Source organism: Furipterus horrens, unplaced genomic scaffold, assembly GCF_987537825.1.
Source record: "Furipterus horrens unplaced genomic scaffold, mFurHor1.1.pri manual_scaffold_1, whole genome shotgun sequence".
In the NCBI taxonomy this organism is placed as follows: Eukaryota; Metazoa; Chordata; class Mammalia; order Chiroptera; family Furipteridae; genus Furipterus; species Furipterus horrens.
The window spans coordinates 132,520,088-132,538,934 of record NW_028327171.1 but is presented as its reverse complement, the minus strand read 5'-3'; the positions used below and the strand labels follow the sequence as shown (position 1 = coordinate 132,538,934).

Sequence of the window (18,847 nt, the reverse complement as noted above, 5' to 3'; positions counted from 1 at the left end):
TCCTTCTGTATGTTCACTCAAGGGTAGTTATCTTCCCAACTAAAAGTAGATTAAAAGAGGAACTGTCAAGCTGACTCCCTTTTTCAAACATTATTAGTGTGAACTACACTACCAAAAACATGGTGAAAGGAGCATGTAAGTCAGAGTAATTTAAAGTTCTTAAGAATAATAAAATGAACAAAAGGCATATCTTTATTCCATTCTTCTTGTCCCATACTACAAGTACTTCAGATTTTTGAAGTGTGATTACTGACAGCAAAACTTCAGTATAAAGATGAGAAGACTAGTTGTATATTAGCTGTTGTTTTGCATGTGATGAAAACGAAAACCGTAACACCATGCAAAGTGCAGACACATCACCTCAAAAGAGCCTTGAGCAACAAAAAGATGCTAGGATAACAAAAGTGAAAGCAAAAATAAGATCATTCCAATTTTTTGGAAAAGATTTTTTATTCAGTGTTTAAGATTAAAAACTACAAGATTTTGCTTGCAGCTGATGAGTGGAAAGAGGGGGAAAAAAACCAAATTATCATCTGATTGGCTACTTAAAATGCTCTGACTCAGAGTCAAATTACTCAGTGACACACCAGTTACTTTGTGTGGGCTTAAGAGTTCTGGAGCAAAATAGCTCTAAACAAAACGTATCATCTGAGAACACAGGGCTAATGGGTACATGAAATACTGAATAAGAAAGCTGATAAAGGGAGGTTGTGGCAGAGCTTTTGATTCTTTTAGGCATCTAGCAGTTGGTTACCATATGCAAAGACCTAACAGCAAATTATTTTATCTTTTGACTTGTCTGAGTTAAACAACTTTAACCCACTAAACAGGAATAAAGAGACACTTTATAGATTGGTTAGAAAACATAAAAGTAGTCCCACCTCTCTCCAGTAGAATTTTAGTTGAATTAAATCGTAAGAGAAACAATGATTATTGCACATAATGTACTTGTCACACTACATTTGTTGAGTAGAATTTCCATTCCAAGTGTTGTTTTCATCTTCACCGTCATCTTGAGTCCTCAATCTATATATCTTCCCCTCCTTTTTAAAGTCTTCCCCCCGTTTCTCCAGCACTCTTTTTCTAACAGGTTCCCTGATATAACAAAAGAGGGAGAAAAGAGAAGATGATATAAAATTAAAACAGCAGTAATACAAAGCTGTTTTCTTTACAATTCCATTAGTATAGGCAACCACTTTTTAAGGAAAGTTCATGGAAGATAACTATATCTTATTACTGCAGTATTAGACTTTATGTATTTTTGGCAGGTTGACTTTATATATTTTTGGCAGTTTAACTTTATCCGTTCTCCAAAACAGACCAGCCAAATCATATACTCCATTTTCAAAGCTCCATTCATAGCCTCATTTACAGAAATGGTCAATTAGCAATTTTTAATCCTTTTATAATGTTCAATAATTTATTTACACAATTAAGAGCAAACAGAACTTCTTCATCTGAAAATGGGAAATGGATGAAATTTAAGATAATTCATTCTCCAACACTAGAGGGGAAGAGAGAGAGCAAAAGAAAAAAGGAAAACCAACAGTGGAAAACAAAGTTTTGCTTCTCAGATGTATATCCATACCATCCTTTGCCCCAACCCAAGTCCTTTTCCCTTATTGAAAAATGTTTTAAAAAGTCACACAGTGAGCTATCCAATATTATACTAATTCAGGATTAAATGCTTCCACCCACTGCTCAGTAAGAATCCTAAAATTCAGCTCTAACAAGGTTGAGTTAGAATGCTATTCTAAGACTAGAGAAGAATTTCCCTCTGTCCCCACTTGAATAATGTACTATGGCTACGACTGGTCTTCCTAACAGTTAAGAAAGAAATATGATAAAGCTAAGTCAGCCCAATTACAATATTTACACAAATCTTTATCTAGAAAGTCAACAGGACGCAAGGCAAGACTAGGATCTCGTTACTGATGGCAAACAGGCAAAAATTTTCATTACTTAGTAATACTAGGTATACATTATATTAAATTGTGCTATTATCAGAAAGGGATATAATCTCATCTTCTAGGAAAATACTTTCAAATATGCAAAATCTTAACAGATGTATGAGCTAAAACCCCTAGTGTTGTCTATTAATTAATTAGTATTATCATTCTAACCTTAACCACCTGTAATAAAAGGTAGATCTCCTGGTTAAGGAACTAATCCAAATAATTCTCTGAAGAATCACCATTTTCAAGTGAATATCTGGTTTTTCAGTTTGGTCCTTCTCTAAATGACCAAGAGAAGACAGCCAGCAGATCAAAGAACCACTAGGGTTAAAATTCTCTGGAGCACAATCCCTCTAAAGAAATTATGCAAGATGACTGAGAAATTAATGGGATGAAATATCTTGTTATACACTAACACGGCTAGTAAGAAAAAAACATTACTATTCAGACCTGGGGAAAAAACAGTTTTTACAGTTATGGGATGAAGAGACTTCAATAAATTAAAAAATAAAATCAGCAGAGGTGAAGTAGGTTTTAGATGGCTAAGAAAACTCAGGTAAGTGAGCTTCCCTGGAGAGATGATACAATAAATCTTCAGAACATGGGTTTTTTCCCATATACAGAAAGAAGGCAAAGTATCTAACAAAATTTTCATTTTGGGGCATTACTAATATTTTTAAAATGGGGAAAACACAGATACCTTTTTTCTGAATTGCTGGACGATGCAAGGTTTGAGGATTCTGAAGATGCTGCTCTCACTGAGGTCTGTGCAGGAGGAGGATTACTAAATAAGAAGTTGCTAATCAATCTCCAGATGGCAAGGAATGGGTAAAGTACTGTCCCCAACAATGTCCAAAAGTCTCCACTGGAAGAATGTACCATGGATGTAGTTGGTCTTCCTGCCTAAAAATTAAGAAGTAAACCTAAATAAAGACTATTATCAACCCAATCACATTACATTCAAGGTTCTAGGTAAATGTTTTATCTGAAAAAAGAAAGTCTTATTAATTTTAGTTTACTGCAAGAAGTAAAATTACTAATTTGAGGTTTTTCAAGTGTATATAAGCTTCTAGGAACTCCTGGAGCTCTGATTTTTAAAGGAGTAATTACAACACAGAAACCAGAATGGAGTTTTTGGTAAAATGAACCAATTATTTTTAAGAGAACTAAACCTTTCTACTAAAATTAGTAATTTGATAAGAAAAGTCTTCCTTGATTATTCAAAAAAGGGGAAATGTTCAGACCTCAGTGAATGCAATTAATCCTGATGATTGCAGGACTAACTATTTTAGGTGTGGGGCTCTAGTTCAGAGCAGGGAAAACTGTACTAACCCAGACATAGAAGATCCGGCTTTCATCCACCTCTGGCATATAAGGTGGCACCTTGGCAAAGTCATTTAAGCTCTCTGAGCCTCTCTTCATCATCAGAGATTAAAATATTGTTGTAAGCATCAAATGGGATTAATATGTTAAAAAGTTTTCTAAAAACGTGGTAAACAGGGGAGTACTACACAGATTAAAAAACCACTAAGTCTGTAGATTAAATGCTCTACATTTCTTATTTTCTTTTCCTATTGGTCATTTTTTGTCCATAAAAATAAGCAAGGAAAAAAGGAGAAAATTAAACTAATGTCTCATTAGCAATAACAATACATAAAGCACAGGATAATGGAACAATAAACTGATGTAATATTTTAGGATAAGTGGATTTTAATTATCCACTATATACCTTTCACCTTCCCTTCCTCTAATTATAAGAAACAATCTAGAGTAGAGCAAACAGGACTGTAAGAACAGAAAAATATACAGATGTATGTACATACTGGCAACAGTACCACTGAAGCGCTTGGGGCAAGTTCCAAATCCAATAGTTTCTTTTTATAATCTTCTTTGGTAAATTCTCTCCTGGGAAACATGGTTGCTAATGAAAAATTACCATAAGTGTTGCCAACAGTCTGTAATATAACAAACAGTAAGTTTAAAAACATTACAATAGTGCCTTTTTATAGTAAGATATTACATATTCATATGTATCTAAAATGACTTTTCAATTAAAATTGCCTTGAATTTTTAAAAGTTCATTTAAATGTATACTCAAAAAACATTTATAAAAACTTGGTGTAGCTGAAAGCTGTCAAATCCATATAGTATTTAAAAGCCTTTATACCCTGGCCAGGTAGCTCAGTTGAGAGCATCGTCCCAATACACCAAGGTTGTGGGATTGATCCCGATCAGAGCACATACAAGAATAAACCAATGAATCCATAAATAAATAGAACAAATCAATGTTTATCTCTCTCCTTTCTTCTCTTTCTCTAAAATCAATAATCTTTTTAAAAAATTAATAAAAGCTTTCATAACTCAATAATGACCATAAAATAGCAAGAGTATCTGTAGTTCCTAAAATTATACGAACAAACTGAGTAAAAATTAACAATTAGATACCTCTTTTAAGTATGGCAGCAATTTGCTATGAGGAAAGAAAAAGACTAACATTTTAGCGTTTTATAATTTTTTACTGTAGGTCATAGCATACATACCTCTCATTGTTCTCACTCTAACATAAGAACATACACAAATACAAAATTAAATCATTCTGCTGGAGAGAAGTTCTGATAGGACTCATGCAATCAAAGATCTTTTCTTTCCCCCTCACATGGTTCCTTCTTCCCTTACCTGTGGCAAAAGCAGTAAGACTCAGGCCAGGGGCACCCCCTCTTGAGAGGCCCAAAGTGGGGCTCCAAAGCAAAAGAAGAATGAAAGTGTCTATTGGGTTGATTCTATTATAAAGCTTATGGAAAAGTTCTCAAAATCAATTTTTATACTGTCCAGCCCAGTTCACCAGTGGAGGAAGGTAGACAGCAGGTATCATTCTTTTGGGACCTCAAAGTAAGGTAGCAGATTAAATGCAGAAATGAGATCTAGTGGAAAGATCTGGACTCTAATTTTAACACTGAAGTGATATATGAGACAAATACTGGTACGTATGAGTCTGGATCCTAAAGAACATATGATGCCTAGAATACATTTTGAATAAGAAATCAATCAGAAAATAAAAACTAATTGGAAGTTACTCATCTTATTTTCTAAGATACAAAATTTCACACCCATACAGATTTTGGAGTAAGGCCACAATTTTGGAAGTAAATTCCTGAAGAAGATACTTGCTGTCAAATAAAGATTATTGATCTTTAGGCTTAGACCGCTGACAGATGGTGGGAAAATGGCCATCTCAAAAACATTCTAAGCAACCTGCAGGAAATGTGAAAAGGACCAAGAAACACTGCATCTTTTTTACCAGGGACAACTCCCTCAGATTAGACCTTTGAAAAATCATTTGATTTTCATTCATTCAGCTGAGTCTACTAAGCAGTAAAGAGAGTTTTCCAAGCTTATTGTACAACATCAGCAAATTCCTATTTTTGCACGATAAGCAGATATGCTATTCCCACGTGGCACTAAGAGATGATGGAAGCGTCACCACACCCCAGCGTTGCCCTGTGCCTCCCTCCTGGGGATAAGTCATGATTTATTCATATTCTTCAAATTCTGTTTGAAAATCTACCCCTCCTACATTTTCATAACCTTTACTTCATCTATCTTTACTACAACTCAAGACAAATTTACCTGTGCAGCAAACTGCCTTGCCTCTTCTAGAGGAGCATCAGAAGGGAACTGATTCGTAAAGGAAGAACCGTCAGGAAGACGGAATTGAATTCTTGCGACAGTGCTATGAAAATAAGAAAATTTAAGTTAGCATCTTCACCTCAACATTCTCAAATATCAAAAGTTAGTGGAAATGTCCAATGAAAACATTTTTTTCACAATGTCACATCTTTTTGTATTTTTAAGAACAGCTTTACTGAGCTATAATTCATATAACATAAAATTCACCTTCTTAAAGCATAAGATTCAATAGTTTTTAATAAAGAGTTGTTCAATCATCACCAACATCTAATTCCAGAACATTTTTATTACCCCCAAAGAAACCCTAAACCCATTAGCATTCCTCTCTCACCTAACTCTGGCAACCATATAATCTACTTTCTGAATCTATAGGTTTGCCTACTTTGGGCATTTCATAAAATGGAATCATAGTGTGTAGCTTTTTGGTAACTGGCTTCTTTCATATACTATTATGTTTTCCAAGGTTCATCCACGTTGTAGCATGTGTACATCATTCCTTTTTATTGCTGAATAATATTCCACTGTATGGGATATACTATGTTTGTTTATCCATTCTTCATTTATTTGGGTTATTACCACATTTTGGTTATAATGAAGAATGGTACTATAAATATCCAAGTACAGGTTTTTGTGTGGACATGTATTTTCAGTTCTCTTGGGTATATACTTAAAATTAGAACTACTGCATTACATGGTAACTCTATGTTTAACATCTTGAGGAACTGCCAAATATTTTTTTCAAAGTGGATGCATCATTTTATAATCCCTTTAGCAACACAGTAAAGTTCCAAATTCTCCAAACCAATACTTGTTGCTCTCTCTTTAAATGTAGGTATCCTAGAGGGTATGAAATAGTATCTCATTGTGGTCTTGATTTGAATTCCCTAATGACTAGTGATGTTGAGCATTTTTTCATGTGCTTATTGCCCATTTGTCTATCTTCTCTGGAGAAATGTCTATTCAAATCCTATCATGAGTTATAAAACTTCCTTTTATATTCTAGATACAAGTGCCTTAGCTGTATCTGGTTTGCAAATATTTTCTCCAATTCTATGGGTTATCTTTTCACTTTTTTGATTTTGTTAAATTTATTTTTTAAATTATAGTTGACGTACATTATATTAGTTTCAGACATCCAACATAGTGATTAAATATTTATAAATCTTATGAAATTATCACTACAATAAGACTAGTAACCATCTGTCACCATCCACAATGATGATATTACTATGTTCCCTATGCTGTATAACGTACATGGTATTCCGTCTTTTTCGCACTATAAGACACATCTGACCATAAGACACACCTAAGTTTAGAGGAGGAAAACCAGAAAAAAAAATATTCTGAACCAAATAGTTTACTAAAATATTTAATAAAATATAACAGAATAATATTTCAACCATGTAAAGTGGACAGCAGTCAACAGCGGTATTAAGAACCATCATCCCTGTCATTAACAAATGAGGAGAGACTTTAAGGTTCAAGTAGTCTTCTAGTTTTCTGGAAACCCCCAAAACTCATCATTGCTAGTGTCAGAATGTATGAAGCTCAGTTGCTCACAATCACTGATATCACTTCCTTCGCCATCTTCATACTGACCAGACGCCCTGAGATTCAGCAGTGAAGTGGGACATTTAAGTATCTCCAAAGTTTTCATGTGGGCCCACCACTTCATCTTCTAATAGCTGTCGCCACCGTTGACAGGTCAGGAAATATACATCACGGTCTATGACACAACATTCACTCCATAAAATGCACAGACATTTTCCCCGCACTTTTGGGGGAAAAAAGTGTGTCTCATGGAGCGAAAAATACAATACATTATATCCCATGACTTGCTCTGGCTGGTGTGGCACAGTGGATTGAGTGCCAGCCTGTGAACCAAGAGGTTGCCGGTTCAATTCCCAGCCAGGGCACAGGCCTGGGTTGTGGGCTAGGTTCCCAGTTGGGGTCATGTGAGAGGCAAACGATTGATGTTTCTCCCCCTCTGTCACTCCCTTCCCCTTTCTCTAAAAATAAAGAAATAAAATATTTATATCCCATGATTTATTCTACAACTGGCAGTTTGAACTTCTTAATCACCTTTTTTGTTTTTTGCCCCCATTTTTGATGTCTTTTGAAGCACAAAATGTTTTAATTTTGATGAAGTCCAACTTATCTATTGTTTTCTTTTGTTGCTTGTGTTTTTGATGTCATGTTTAAGAATCCATAGCCTATTCCAAGATCACAATATTTTCTTATTTTGTTTCTAAGATTTTATACTTCTGACTTTTATATTTCAATAAATGATCCATTCTAATTTTTTTTTTTTTTTTGGTGTGAGCTAAGGGTCCAAATTCATTATTTTATATGTGGATATCCACTTGTCCAAACACTGTTTGTTGAAGAGACTCTTCTTTCCCCACTGAATGGTCTTAGTACCCTTTTCAAAAAATCAATTGATCATAAATGTGTAGGTTTATTTCTAGAGACTCAAGTCTATCACATGATCCATCTTTATGCCAATTCCACATTGTCTTGGTTATTGAAGCTTTATAGTAAGTTCTGAAGTCAGAAAAATCTGATCTTGCCCTGGTCAGGTGGCTCAGTTGGTTGCAGCATCATCCCATACACCAGAAGGTTGTGGATTCAATCCCCTGTTGGAGCATGTATGGGAGGTAACTGATTGATGTTTCTCTCTCACACAGATGTTTCTCTCTGTTTCTTTCTCTTTCTCTCTCCATCCCGCCTTCCTCTCTAAAATCAATAAAATATAACCTTGGATAAAAATTTTTTTAAAAAGGAAAGTCTAGTCTTCCAACTTTGTTCTTTTTCCAGATTGTTTTGACAATTCTGGGCCTCCTGCATGTTCATATGAATTTTAGGATCAGATTCCTGCAAAAATCTCAACAAAAAAAACCAGCTGGGATTTTGATAGGGATTGTGCTGAATCTATAAATCAGTCTGGGAAAAGTACTGCCATCTTAACAAAAGTGTAAGATGTGTACACTGAAAACTAGAATCACTGTTGAAAAAATTAAAACCTGAATACATGGAAAGGCATTCTGTGTTCCATAGATAAGAAGACTTAATATTGTTAAGTATATTCTTAAGTATTTTATTACTTTTAGGAATAGATTTTTAAGTGATTTTTATGATTATAAAAGTACTGTTTATTAATTTTCCAATATGGGAAATATAGAAAAGCACTGAGAAGAAAATAAATATTAACCCTAATCCAACTAACAGGATATACTGGAAATGTGAATGTTTGTCTTCACAGCATATTTTTGTTTTGGGAATTGCCTTATCTCTGGTACATGTCTCTCATTTTGGTATGATTACCAACAACATTTCCTTCACCTCCTTCACCACAGGGGTGGGCTTACCAACTACCCCAACCAGAAAGTCCACACAAGTGGACACAGTGATTGATCTGGAGGTGGCTACATTATCCAAGCAGAGTCATTCAGAATTCTTGGTGAATGATATGGGCTTTAGGAGAAAGGGCTCATCTTTGAGGCCCTGGGCTCTCCTAATATCACCTAATAAGTTCCTCTGAGAATGAAGCTAAAACAGAATAAACCAAGAGATTAAAAAGAGAGAGAGAGAGAGAGAAAACGTCCTTATAATATCCTTCACATTCCTGGATCTAGTTGTGACTAACCAAATCCATCAATGGAACTCCTAAATGTACAACTAATGAATGCTCTCTTTTGCTTTATCCTATTTGACTTGAGATTCTGACAACTAAAGAATCCTAATACAGCCCTGGCTGGTGTGGCTCCGTGGACTGAACGCTGGCCTGCAAATGGAAAGGTTGCCAGTTCAATTCCCAGTCAGGGCCCATGCCTGGGTTGCAGGCCAGGTCCCCAGTTGGGGGCATGCGAGAGGCAACTGACCATGTATTTCTCATTCGCTGATCAGTATCTCTCCCTTTCTTCCTCTCTTCCCTTCTCTCTAAAACTAAATAAAATCTTTTATAAAATTTTTTTTTTAAATTGTAATACAAAATGTAATCACTTTGATATATTTGCTTTCTGTCTTTGGAAAAGAGTTCTTGAGCCCTCTTTTAAAAGCCATTTACAGACACTCCTCAGCTTACAATGGGGACATGTCCTGATAAACCCAGTGTAAAGTGAAAATATCATACATTTGAAACACCTAAATTACCAAATGTCACAGCTTAGCCCAACCCACATTAAACTTGTTCAGAATACTTACATTAGCCTACAGTTGGGCAAAATCACCTAATACAATTAACACAGTGTAGAATATTGGTTGTTTACTCTCGTGATAGCACACCTGACTAGGAACTACAGCTCTCTGCTGCTGCCCAGCATCATGAGAGTAATTCCACAAACACTAGACCAAGAAAAGATCAAAATTCAAAATCTGAAGTACAGTTTCTACTGAATGCTTTTCACTTTCACACCACTCTAAAAGTTGAAAAATCCTAAGTCAAACCATTATTAAGTTAGGGAGTGTCTGTATTTAGTATTGTTGTATTGAAAATTCACATTCAATAACAAATACCATTGGCAGCTACCAAACTGGTCAATATGTCTTCTTATAGCAACGCACGCAGGAAATAAAGTACCTTCTTTCTCTTCCAGAAGAGTCCCTCTTAACTTCCATTTCTGCCTGTTTAGCCAGCAAGGCAGCAGCTTTAGCAGCTTCCACTTCTTCCTTTGTTTTTGCAAAACGAGCAGCTCTCTCTGCGCGATCCTTTGAAACAGTCGTTAGACACTAATTATCTTTCACTGCCAAATGCTCCACTCACACATTTCCAAACACAAGGAACAAATAAACACATGCATGAAATTCCTTAAAGCCTTATAATAAATCACTCTGGATCTGGTATATTTCAGTTTTTATCAACTGCCAAGGACCAGAGATGTTATTAAACAAGCAAGGATGTGCTTTTGGTCAGTACTATATTCCCAGAGATCGGAATAAGATCTGGTACATAGTAAATAAGTATTTGTTGGATAAAAAAATGAACAAACAATATTAAGGTAGGCATGGTTTTCATATGTATTACAACTGCTTAATTCTAAAAGCAGTTATTGCAAAACCACCCTAAGCTTCTACGTGATGGTCTAAATTCTCTGAATGTCCCCCCAAAATACTTTTGACTAGAGGAAACTGCTAGGTAACCAATTCTTAGCTTCTTTTCTAGGGCATCTTTGAAAACTACCTTCTGATTACTGATAAAATTCCTAACATATCATGGAAAAAATTACTTTGGAAAAAATCATCTCAATTTTAATCTTAACTGTACTTTAACTCAAAGTACAATTTCTGTAAAAGGAAGCTGAGAATTGGTACTTCTTGAGTAACTAAAATATATTATTTCTGTGTACACTGTCTAATAATAAACCAAAATCTAGGCGCATGGAAAAACAATTTCACAAATGTTCTACAGTCAGCATTAAAAATAAACTGAATAGCCCTGGCTGGTATGGCTCAGTGGATTGAGCACCGGCCTATAGACTAAAAGGTCACTAATTCGAATCCCTGTCAGGGCACATGCCTGGGTTGGGGGCCAGGTCCCCAGCTGGGGGCATGAGAAAGGCAACGCAACTCTGTTTCTCTCACACATGTTTCTCTCCTTTTTTTTTCTCCTTCTTTTTCCTCTAAAAAAATTAACAATATCTTGAAAAAAAAAACCCTTAATACTCACCAATGCAATCTGCTGTTTTATACGCTCTCGAGCTGCTCTATCTTCTGCCTTTTCTCTGTTTCTTTCCTCTAGCATTCTTTTTGTTAATTCCTCTTCTTGCTTTCTTTTGTAATCCAACATTTCCTTTCCAGTTTTTCTCCTCTCAATTTCCTTCTTAATCTCTCTCTGAGTTAAACAGAAAGTTTTATCAGCCAAAAACATAATTTAATAATGTGCCCTAGATATTATTCTGTATGCAGGGAAAGCTGGTTGTAGGTATAGCTAAAGGAATAAAACAACTACATAAAATAAGAAGTCAGGAGAATTTATTAACAGCATGGAAAAATGGTCAAATGTCTATCAATTTATACATCTCTGCCAGTGGTTCTAGTAAGAGTATGACGAGGTCAATGTAATTTGAAAACAGAGAGAATTACAAGTCTTTGGTTTCTAAGGTAAACGAATATGTTACCCTCTAAAGACAACAAGGTAGTCATTTATTTGGCTTGAAGAAATCATAACCTTCCTATATTAGAATCCCATAGAGATGATGCAGATTAGGTGTGCATGGTAGAAAAATAAATGGTGCACTAATATGCAGCAAGACCACAGGAAAAATTATGTCTACAATTTTTTTTTTTTACATGGAAAGAAAATAAAATTTTGATCTGCATCAAAGCAAAATAATTTTAGTTTGAAGTCCCTTTATTCTTAGTGTAAAAGACTCATTGCAGAGGAACAAATCATGAGTCAATTTACTCCCAGGAATTTACAAAAAGGACACTATGATTCTACTATAAGACAGATAATTCCCTTTATTGTGCTTCAACACTGAACTATAACCAGGGAGCCATCCTAGGTCTGCCAACTGAATAGCGAGTCCAATATTCCCTCACTTAATGGAAGAGTAAAACAATGCTCAGTACACAAACTTTACCTGTTCTTCTTCTTTCCTTTTCTCTTCTCTCCTTTCTTCAAGTTTTTTGGTCAGTCTGTATTTTAAGTTTTTAAAAAATACATTAACAGAGACACATCATATTAATATAAAATACATTCAGGAGATTTATTTAGCTAAAAACTGGGGAAACAAACAAACAAGAGAAGATCCTGAAGGCAAAGGAACAAATGGTCTGCTTTGCTCCTGGCTGCTAGAGAAACCCATGATGAGTCAGTGGGATGCCCACTGCGAAGCCTAGTTCCAGCTGAAGGTACCTTATCTCCTACTTACCATTAGTCCCTTTTTATCCCCTGATCTGACATTGATTTAAAAATATACATCTTCAAACAAACAAACAAAAAAACCCACTTACACAGAAGTAAACAGCAATATAGTATAAAATTGTTAACAATAAAACACTGAAGGCTAGCATTTATAAAAACTAATATCAAAACTGATTCCTGGTCACCCTAAATGTTCCTTGCGTAAGTTCCAGCAAAATAAACTAAAGATCATAAGTGATCATTTGCTGTTCTTGTTGTGTTTATGCAAATGAACAGGATAAATTAAAAATGGACTTAATGCAGTCCCTTTAATGACAAGGAGGGTAATCTTAGGGAGAAAAATCGTGATTCAAGGAAAATCACAATGCTCAGTGGTAGACTATAAAGTAGTGCAGCTAACCGTCTTTAAAGTTTCTTTTCATTTAAAATATGTTTTCATTTGAAAATTAAACTATGTCTGTGGTATCATCAAAGATGTTTAATTTACAGGCAAGAAGAATGTCAAATGCCTTGCAACTGGATGTCTTTCCAATTAGACAGTCTTACAGATTTAGAGACTTGTTTGTGGGGTTATGTTACATAAATTAACATGTTTTCTGTTTTCAAAGAGCATAAGGCTATGATCTGATTACCTGAGTGATTGTCTGTATGTATAGGCCTCACTTAATCCTGTCTGCATCGCTGCCTCCTGAGACTCAATGGTTTGGCTGAACTAAGTGGCTGGGTTGGTGAAGTATGGGGTCATCTGGGGGCTTCACTTTAAAACTGGTTTCTCTTTTCTATCCTAATGGCTTGGACAGAAAGAGCTCAAAGGTCTGTGAGGGGGGAACCCTAAAATATTTCCCTCAGCCCAAACCAAGTATAATGGGCAAAAGCGTTTTGGACAGCTGAGATGTGCCTGACACACATTCCTCCAAAGAAGCCCTTCTTTTCCCTAATGTGGGGCATTGAAAAATTAATACCTGTCTTTTGTCATCTAGTGGTTATAGACTGAATGATGTCTTTTAACCCTGTTGCCAAATCTGTTGCTCCCAGAATACAACAAGGATGCCAGCCTGTTAAACCAAGCACACCGTTGTCCAGGGACAGCCAACTGACCTGGAGTCTGCAAGATCCTTCCATGTGGGAAGGCCACCCTCCCCTCCACACCCCCACTCTTATTAGGGATTTCTGGACCCAAGGGTAGGTAGGACGACGACCATGTCCAGCTTGAAGCAGCTAGAGGAGCTCGAGACCTTCGCCCATTGTCCTTTATAAGATTATAAAGGGTCTTAAGTCTGAGAGGGAGGGATTATTATTTTTTATTGTTAAAATATTTATTTACTTATTTAAAAAAAGAAAAGAAGAAGAATATATGAAAGGGTGAGGCGGGAGAGCTTGTAGTACGACCCATGGGCATGGACTTGGTGCGGGGGATTGTTGGGGGAGGGGAGGTGCTGGGTGGAGGGGAGCAAAGGGGAAAACATTGGAACTATTGTAACAATATAATCAATAAAATATACTTAAAAAAAAATAACTGATTCCCAACTGTAAGAAATTCATCAATTAGAAACCAATGATTCTGAAAGCACACAGTAGTAATGGCTGCACAACTTTGTGAATACATTAAAACCCAATGAATTGTACACTTTGAATTTTATAGTATGCAAATTATATCTCAATTTCAGAAAATAATACAACTTTCTCTGAGAGGGGTTTGGGTTACACAGGTATATATACTTGTTGAACAACTTATGCCAAAAATCAAGGGAGTGTTCAAAGAATGAGAAGCCTGTCCAAAGCACAGAAGACCCAGCATGAACGGGATTCTACTACCCAAATCTGGGGCAATCTGTGTACCAAAAAGAATAAGAGAAATAAACTACAACACATTAGAGAGAAAAAAAAAAGGATTTGTGAAACATCTTAATGCTGAGGAGTTATAAATTACTATAACCACTTTGGAAAACTGGCCAGTATCTATGACCCAGGAAGTCCTACTCCTACAAATACACCCAGAAGACATGTTCACCATACATGTACAAGATTGTTCACAGGGCCCTATTTATAATAGCCCCAAACAGAAAACAATTCAAATGTCTATGAACAGTAGAATGGATAAATTGTAGTATAGTCAAATAGAATACTATACAGCAATGAAAGTGCACCAACTATTGCCACATGCAACAACACAAAAAAGCCTCACAAATACAGTGCTGAGCAAAGGAGAACAAACACAGGAGTACATGTGGTATGATTCTGTAACAGGGTGCAGAGCAGGAGTCCCTGAAAATAGGAGAAAACCTCCACAACCCTCTGTTAGAGGAAGGGGGAAGTGGATGATAAGGTGGTTAAGACACTTTGTATAACAATGGCAGTTAAAAGCCCACCTTTTTTGAAGGAAGAGGTCTACCAACCACAGGGCAAGGTGTAGCCCAGGGCAAAAGGTGTACATGACTCTGAGCATTCAAGAACTTAGGACAAAGCTTGGAGAGCTTACACGGTACCTGCCTAGAGAGGCAGGGGGCAGATGTCCACCGGGAAGTCACTGGGAACTCTTGTCCGGACTAAAGATGGCAGCCATAAGAAGGTAAAAGATGTGGAGGAACTGACAAAAATGGCGATATCACAGGAGGGGCCAGATATGACATCACACAGGAAGTTCTGGCTAAGTATTTAAAATAAGGGCGGGCTGAGAGAGAGGAAGAAGCCTGGTCTTAAAGGGTGTAAGGGGGAAGCTATGCAATTTGGAGTGGGAGCACACCATGAGGTCTGGAGTAAGAAGGAGAAGATGGTGCCAAAGTTGATGGAGCTGTGCGGGGACCTGTCTATCCAAGCATGGATTTGTGGAAGATGCTTGGAGCTGAACTGTGACTGGGAATGTTGAACTGCAGACTTCAGCTTCTCTGAAAGACATAGCGAGAAGCCACTCTCTTGAGAAGGCACTCTCTTGGGACGTGTGCTTCCTCAGACTCCATCATAATCCAGTAACACAGCACGTTTCCCTGAACCACCACATGGAGGGTGAGAACAACATACCCCAGATGCTGAAGGAGAGAGCTGCTGCGAGAGGATGGCGACTCTGAAACCCACAAGTGCACATTCCAGAGGAACTGGAGAACTGTTTGTACAGCTGGCTTAAGAAAAGGATATGGGGAACTTCTGGGCACATAGCTTTTGGCTATAGCCTTTTGGGGAGCAAGGGAAGTGCTAGGTCTTATGGGAGAACAGAGCTCTGAGCAGGAGTGCTCTCAAGCCCTTTAATAAAAACCTGTTTCCTTCAACACTAATTACTGAGTCATGTGTCAAGGCGCCACATGGCCGAGCTCCAATTTGCTCAGTTTCATTATGATGTTCATAAATTAAAAATCTCATGTATGGTGTTAGATTCAGGATGGTGGTTATTTTGGGGAAGGAAGCAGGAATTAAGAAGAAGGTAGTAGGCCCCAGTGCATGCAGTGCCTTGGTAATTTTCTATTTCTTGATCTGGATGCTGGTGTCTAATAAGACGTTCACTGAAAAAAAAGGGGGGTGGTAGAAATTAGGAAGAGGTGGATCAAAGAGAAAGTACTTTTCTAAAGAAGAATGAAAGCTAGCAAATAAATGTAAAAAGAAATAAAATCAGGAAAAAGTAACTTTTAACTACCAATGAAATAACTGATCCAAGCAAAAATCAATGGATGCCAAAACCACTGGGTGAAAGCTTTTGAGGAATAGCAAACTCACTCCATAGACAACTTATTAATTAGGAAACAGAGTATCTTTATAATTGAAAAATCCAACAGACACCATCTTAACCAATGGTTAAACTTACTAACATCACCAATAATGCATACATCTGATATTAGTTGCCTACTAATGTAACAGGAAGGACAAAACAGTACCTAGGTAATGTTCTCATCAGTTTAACTTGAACCTAGAAAGAGGGAAGAGGGACCAGATAAATAAACATTCTAGAAACAACTAGCCTAGACTAAAAAAAATGTCCAAGTCATAAAAAAATAAAAACAAAAACAAAAAACAAAACAAAGCTAATGTTTTGGATTAAAAGAGACTAAACAAAATTCAATAAATGATCCTTGAATAAATCCTGAATCTGGAAAAAGTTATAAAGGACATTATTTGGGTAAGTGGGGAAAAATGGATATGATCAAATATTAGATAATCTCACAATTTACCATTTCTTTAGTGTGATAATGGTATTATACTAAAATCTGAAAATGTCTTTACTCTTCCTACAGAATTATCTTCTGAGAAAAATGGGTGTAATTTTGTTCTAATTTGGTTGAAAAGCCCACTGAATCTTAATGACAAATCAACTGTTTCATTACTTTTGCATCTGGGAATCTTTTACTCAATTGGCTTTTTATTGGCCTGAGGGATGGGGCAGGGTTAGGGGTCAGTGGGTATAGATCCCAGGCTCCCCACCTAGTGTGGAGCCCCTGCTCAAAGCCAATAGAACCTCAGAACCTTGGCCCATGTTTTTATTTTTAGGGGATACACACTCAAGCATTTAGCATGAAATAAAATGTCTGCATCTTTCAAACCAATCAACAAAAAGGTGGTCATTATACTATTCTTTTAACTCTCTGAGGCTTGAAACCTTCCCAAATAAAAGGCTGAAATTGATGGTATTATATATATATTATCTTTCCCAGATAGCTCTGGGAAATACAATGATATAAACAAAATAATGCATTTTAATGAAAAGTTATTTCTTTTCATCTGAATCACTAAAAGACTTGTACTTCATATCTTTTAGCTTTAAAAAAAAAAAAAAAACTATATTATTTTATGTAGTATTGAAAATTTTCAATCTCACAATTACAAATTTCAGTCCTTTTTTTTAAAGTTTACTTACTCAAGAAAAGGCAATTCAAGATAAAAAGTATTTGTTCTCATGTATAAGATAGGATAAGTTTATGAGCTGACATCAGTTTGATTTAGTCAACTTTTCCCCTAACAAAATTACTTTTCCTTCAAGCTAGATAAGAAAAAAGCCTAAGACCTAACATGGAGTAATTAGCTTCCCAAAAACTTGACCTTTGTAAAAAGATTTTACAGCCTGAGAGGAAAGTTAGAATTCTACATTTTTTAATCCATCCTTCCCAATTTTAAGGCTGTATGAAATATATTTTAAAATGCCATCAGGGTTAGAGAAAAATGCAAGAGTTTTGCTTTACAGAGCTTGGTATTACATAATGGTATACATATTAGAGTATACCACGGGGACTGATGGGTCCAACCATGTGGGCTCAGAAAAAACACTGCAATTTAGTTCTGTAAGACAGGGAAACTAGCAGCATGTTACGGTTTCATGGTCCAATAACCCTGCAGAGCATGAATGAGTCAGAGACACAAAAGCATCAGAGTCTAAAACAGGGTACAATGGGATTAAGGTACCCACCCTTAAGGTATAGAAATGATGAGCTAAGAAGACATTTGGGATAGGAATATATAGGTTGGTGATTTTAGTTATTGTCATTGTCAATGAATCAGCTTCCAAAAAAGGAACACAATTCCTAATGAGATATAACTCAGATAAGTAATATGCAGGACCTCAGTCTATAATTATTAAATAGTATCAGTACCTAGGCTTTATTGGTTGAATCTGATAAAGTAATCTGAGCAACAATTTGAAGTACTTAATATGATTTTAATTAATGACCATATGACACGGATTTTTCAAAAGTTGTCTAAGCAGCAAACAGTTACTTCCCAACGAAAACTGTTTCATTAAGTTAGTCAACATTTCATTCAATTTCAATATTTGTATCATTTTTAAAAAGGTCCCAGTTCACATATATTTCATATAATGGTCCTGACAGCATATGCTTTTTAAAAAATTGCTTATCTCCAAGAGCACTTGAAAGGTTTTTCCAGTTTAAGGAATCTCAACTAATTATGCATCACTCTAACCTGGTATGTGAAATTTTAAAAGTAATATTGCTCCACCAAGAAAATTTAGCAACTGCAAAAAAACAAAACAAAACCCTAATTCCTCTTTCATAGGTATTGATATAAATATTTTGTTGTATGTCTTTTTTAGTAGTTTATCTTCACTAAAATTTTTCCCTTACCATTTATCCCCCTTAGACCCTCTTCTACCTCTACCTCCCTCTCCCCTCTCTACTTGTATGTATTAAAGTGCCTTTATTTGATTCATTATACAATACATAACACATATATACCAGTGCATACACATTTAACTTTTTAAAAGCTAAAATGACATACTATATTGGATTTGTAGAACCACGCAGACAGATACAGCAGACATTCCCTTACATGAGAATGGTAACTATTAAGAAACAACAGGAGGGAGAGGTTGAGGGGATGGGTGAGAAAGGTGAAAAGGATTAAG

The 18,847-nt window shown here is 36.0% G+C and overlaps 1 protein-coding gene across 1 annotated transcript in view; it reads right to left on the bottom strand.

Annotated features, from left to right (window-relative positions):
- Positions 1 to 541: 541 nt before the first annotated feature.
- UBXN4 (UBX domain protein 4) overlaps positions 542 to 18,847 on the bottom strand; it is a 36,361-nt gene continuing 18,055 nt past the window's right edge. Inside the window, exons 7-13 of the mRNA XM_090279500.1 lie at positions 12,224 to 12,278; positions 11,308 to 11,472; positions 10,222 to 10,349; positions 5,583 to 5,685; positions 3,779 to 3,910; positions 2,656 to 2,858; positions 542 to 1,095 (exon numbers count right to left, since the gene is read on the bottom strand). Of these exons, the coding sequence (XP_090135626.1) occupies positions 957 to 1,095; positions 2,656 to 2,858; positions 3,779 to 3,910; positions 5,583 to 5,685; positions 10,222 to 10,349; positions 11,308 to 11,472; positions 12,224 to 12,278 (925 nt within the window). The 3' untranslated portion in view covers positions 542 to 956. The remainder of the gene's footprint in view (positions 1,096 to 2,655; positions 2,859 to 3,778; positions 3,911 to 5,582; positions 5,686 to 10,221; positions 10,350 to 11,307; positions 11,473 to 12,223; positions 12,279 to 18,847) is intronic.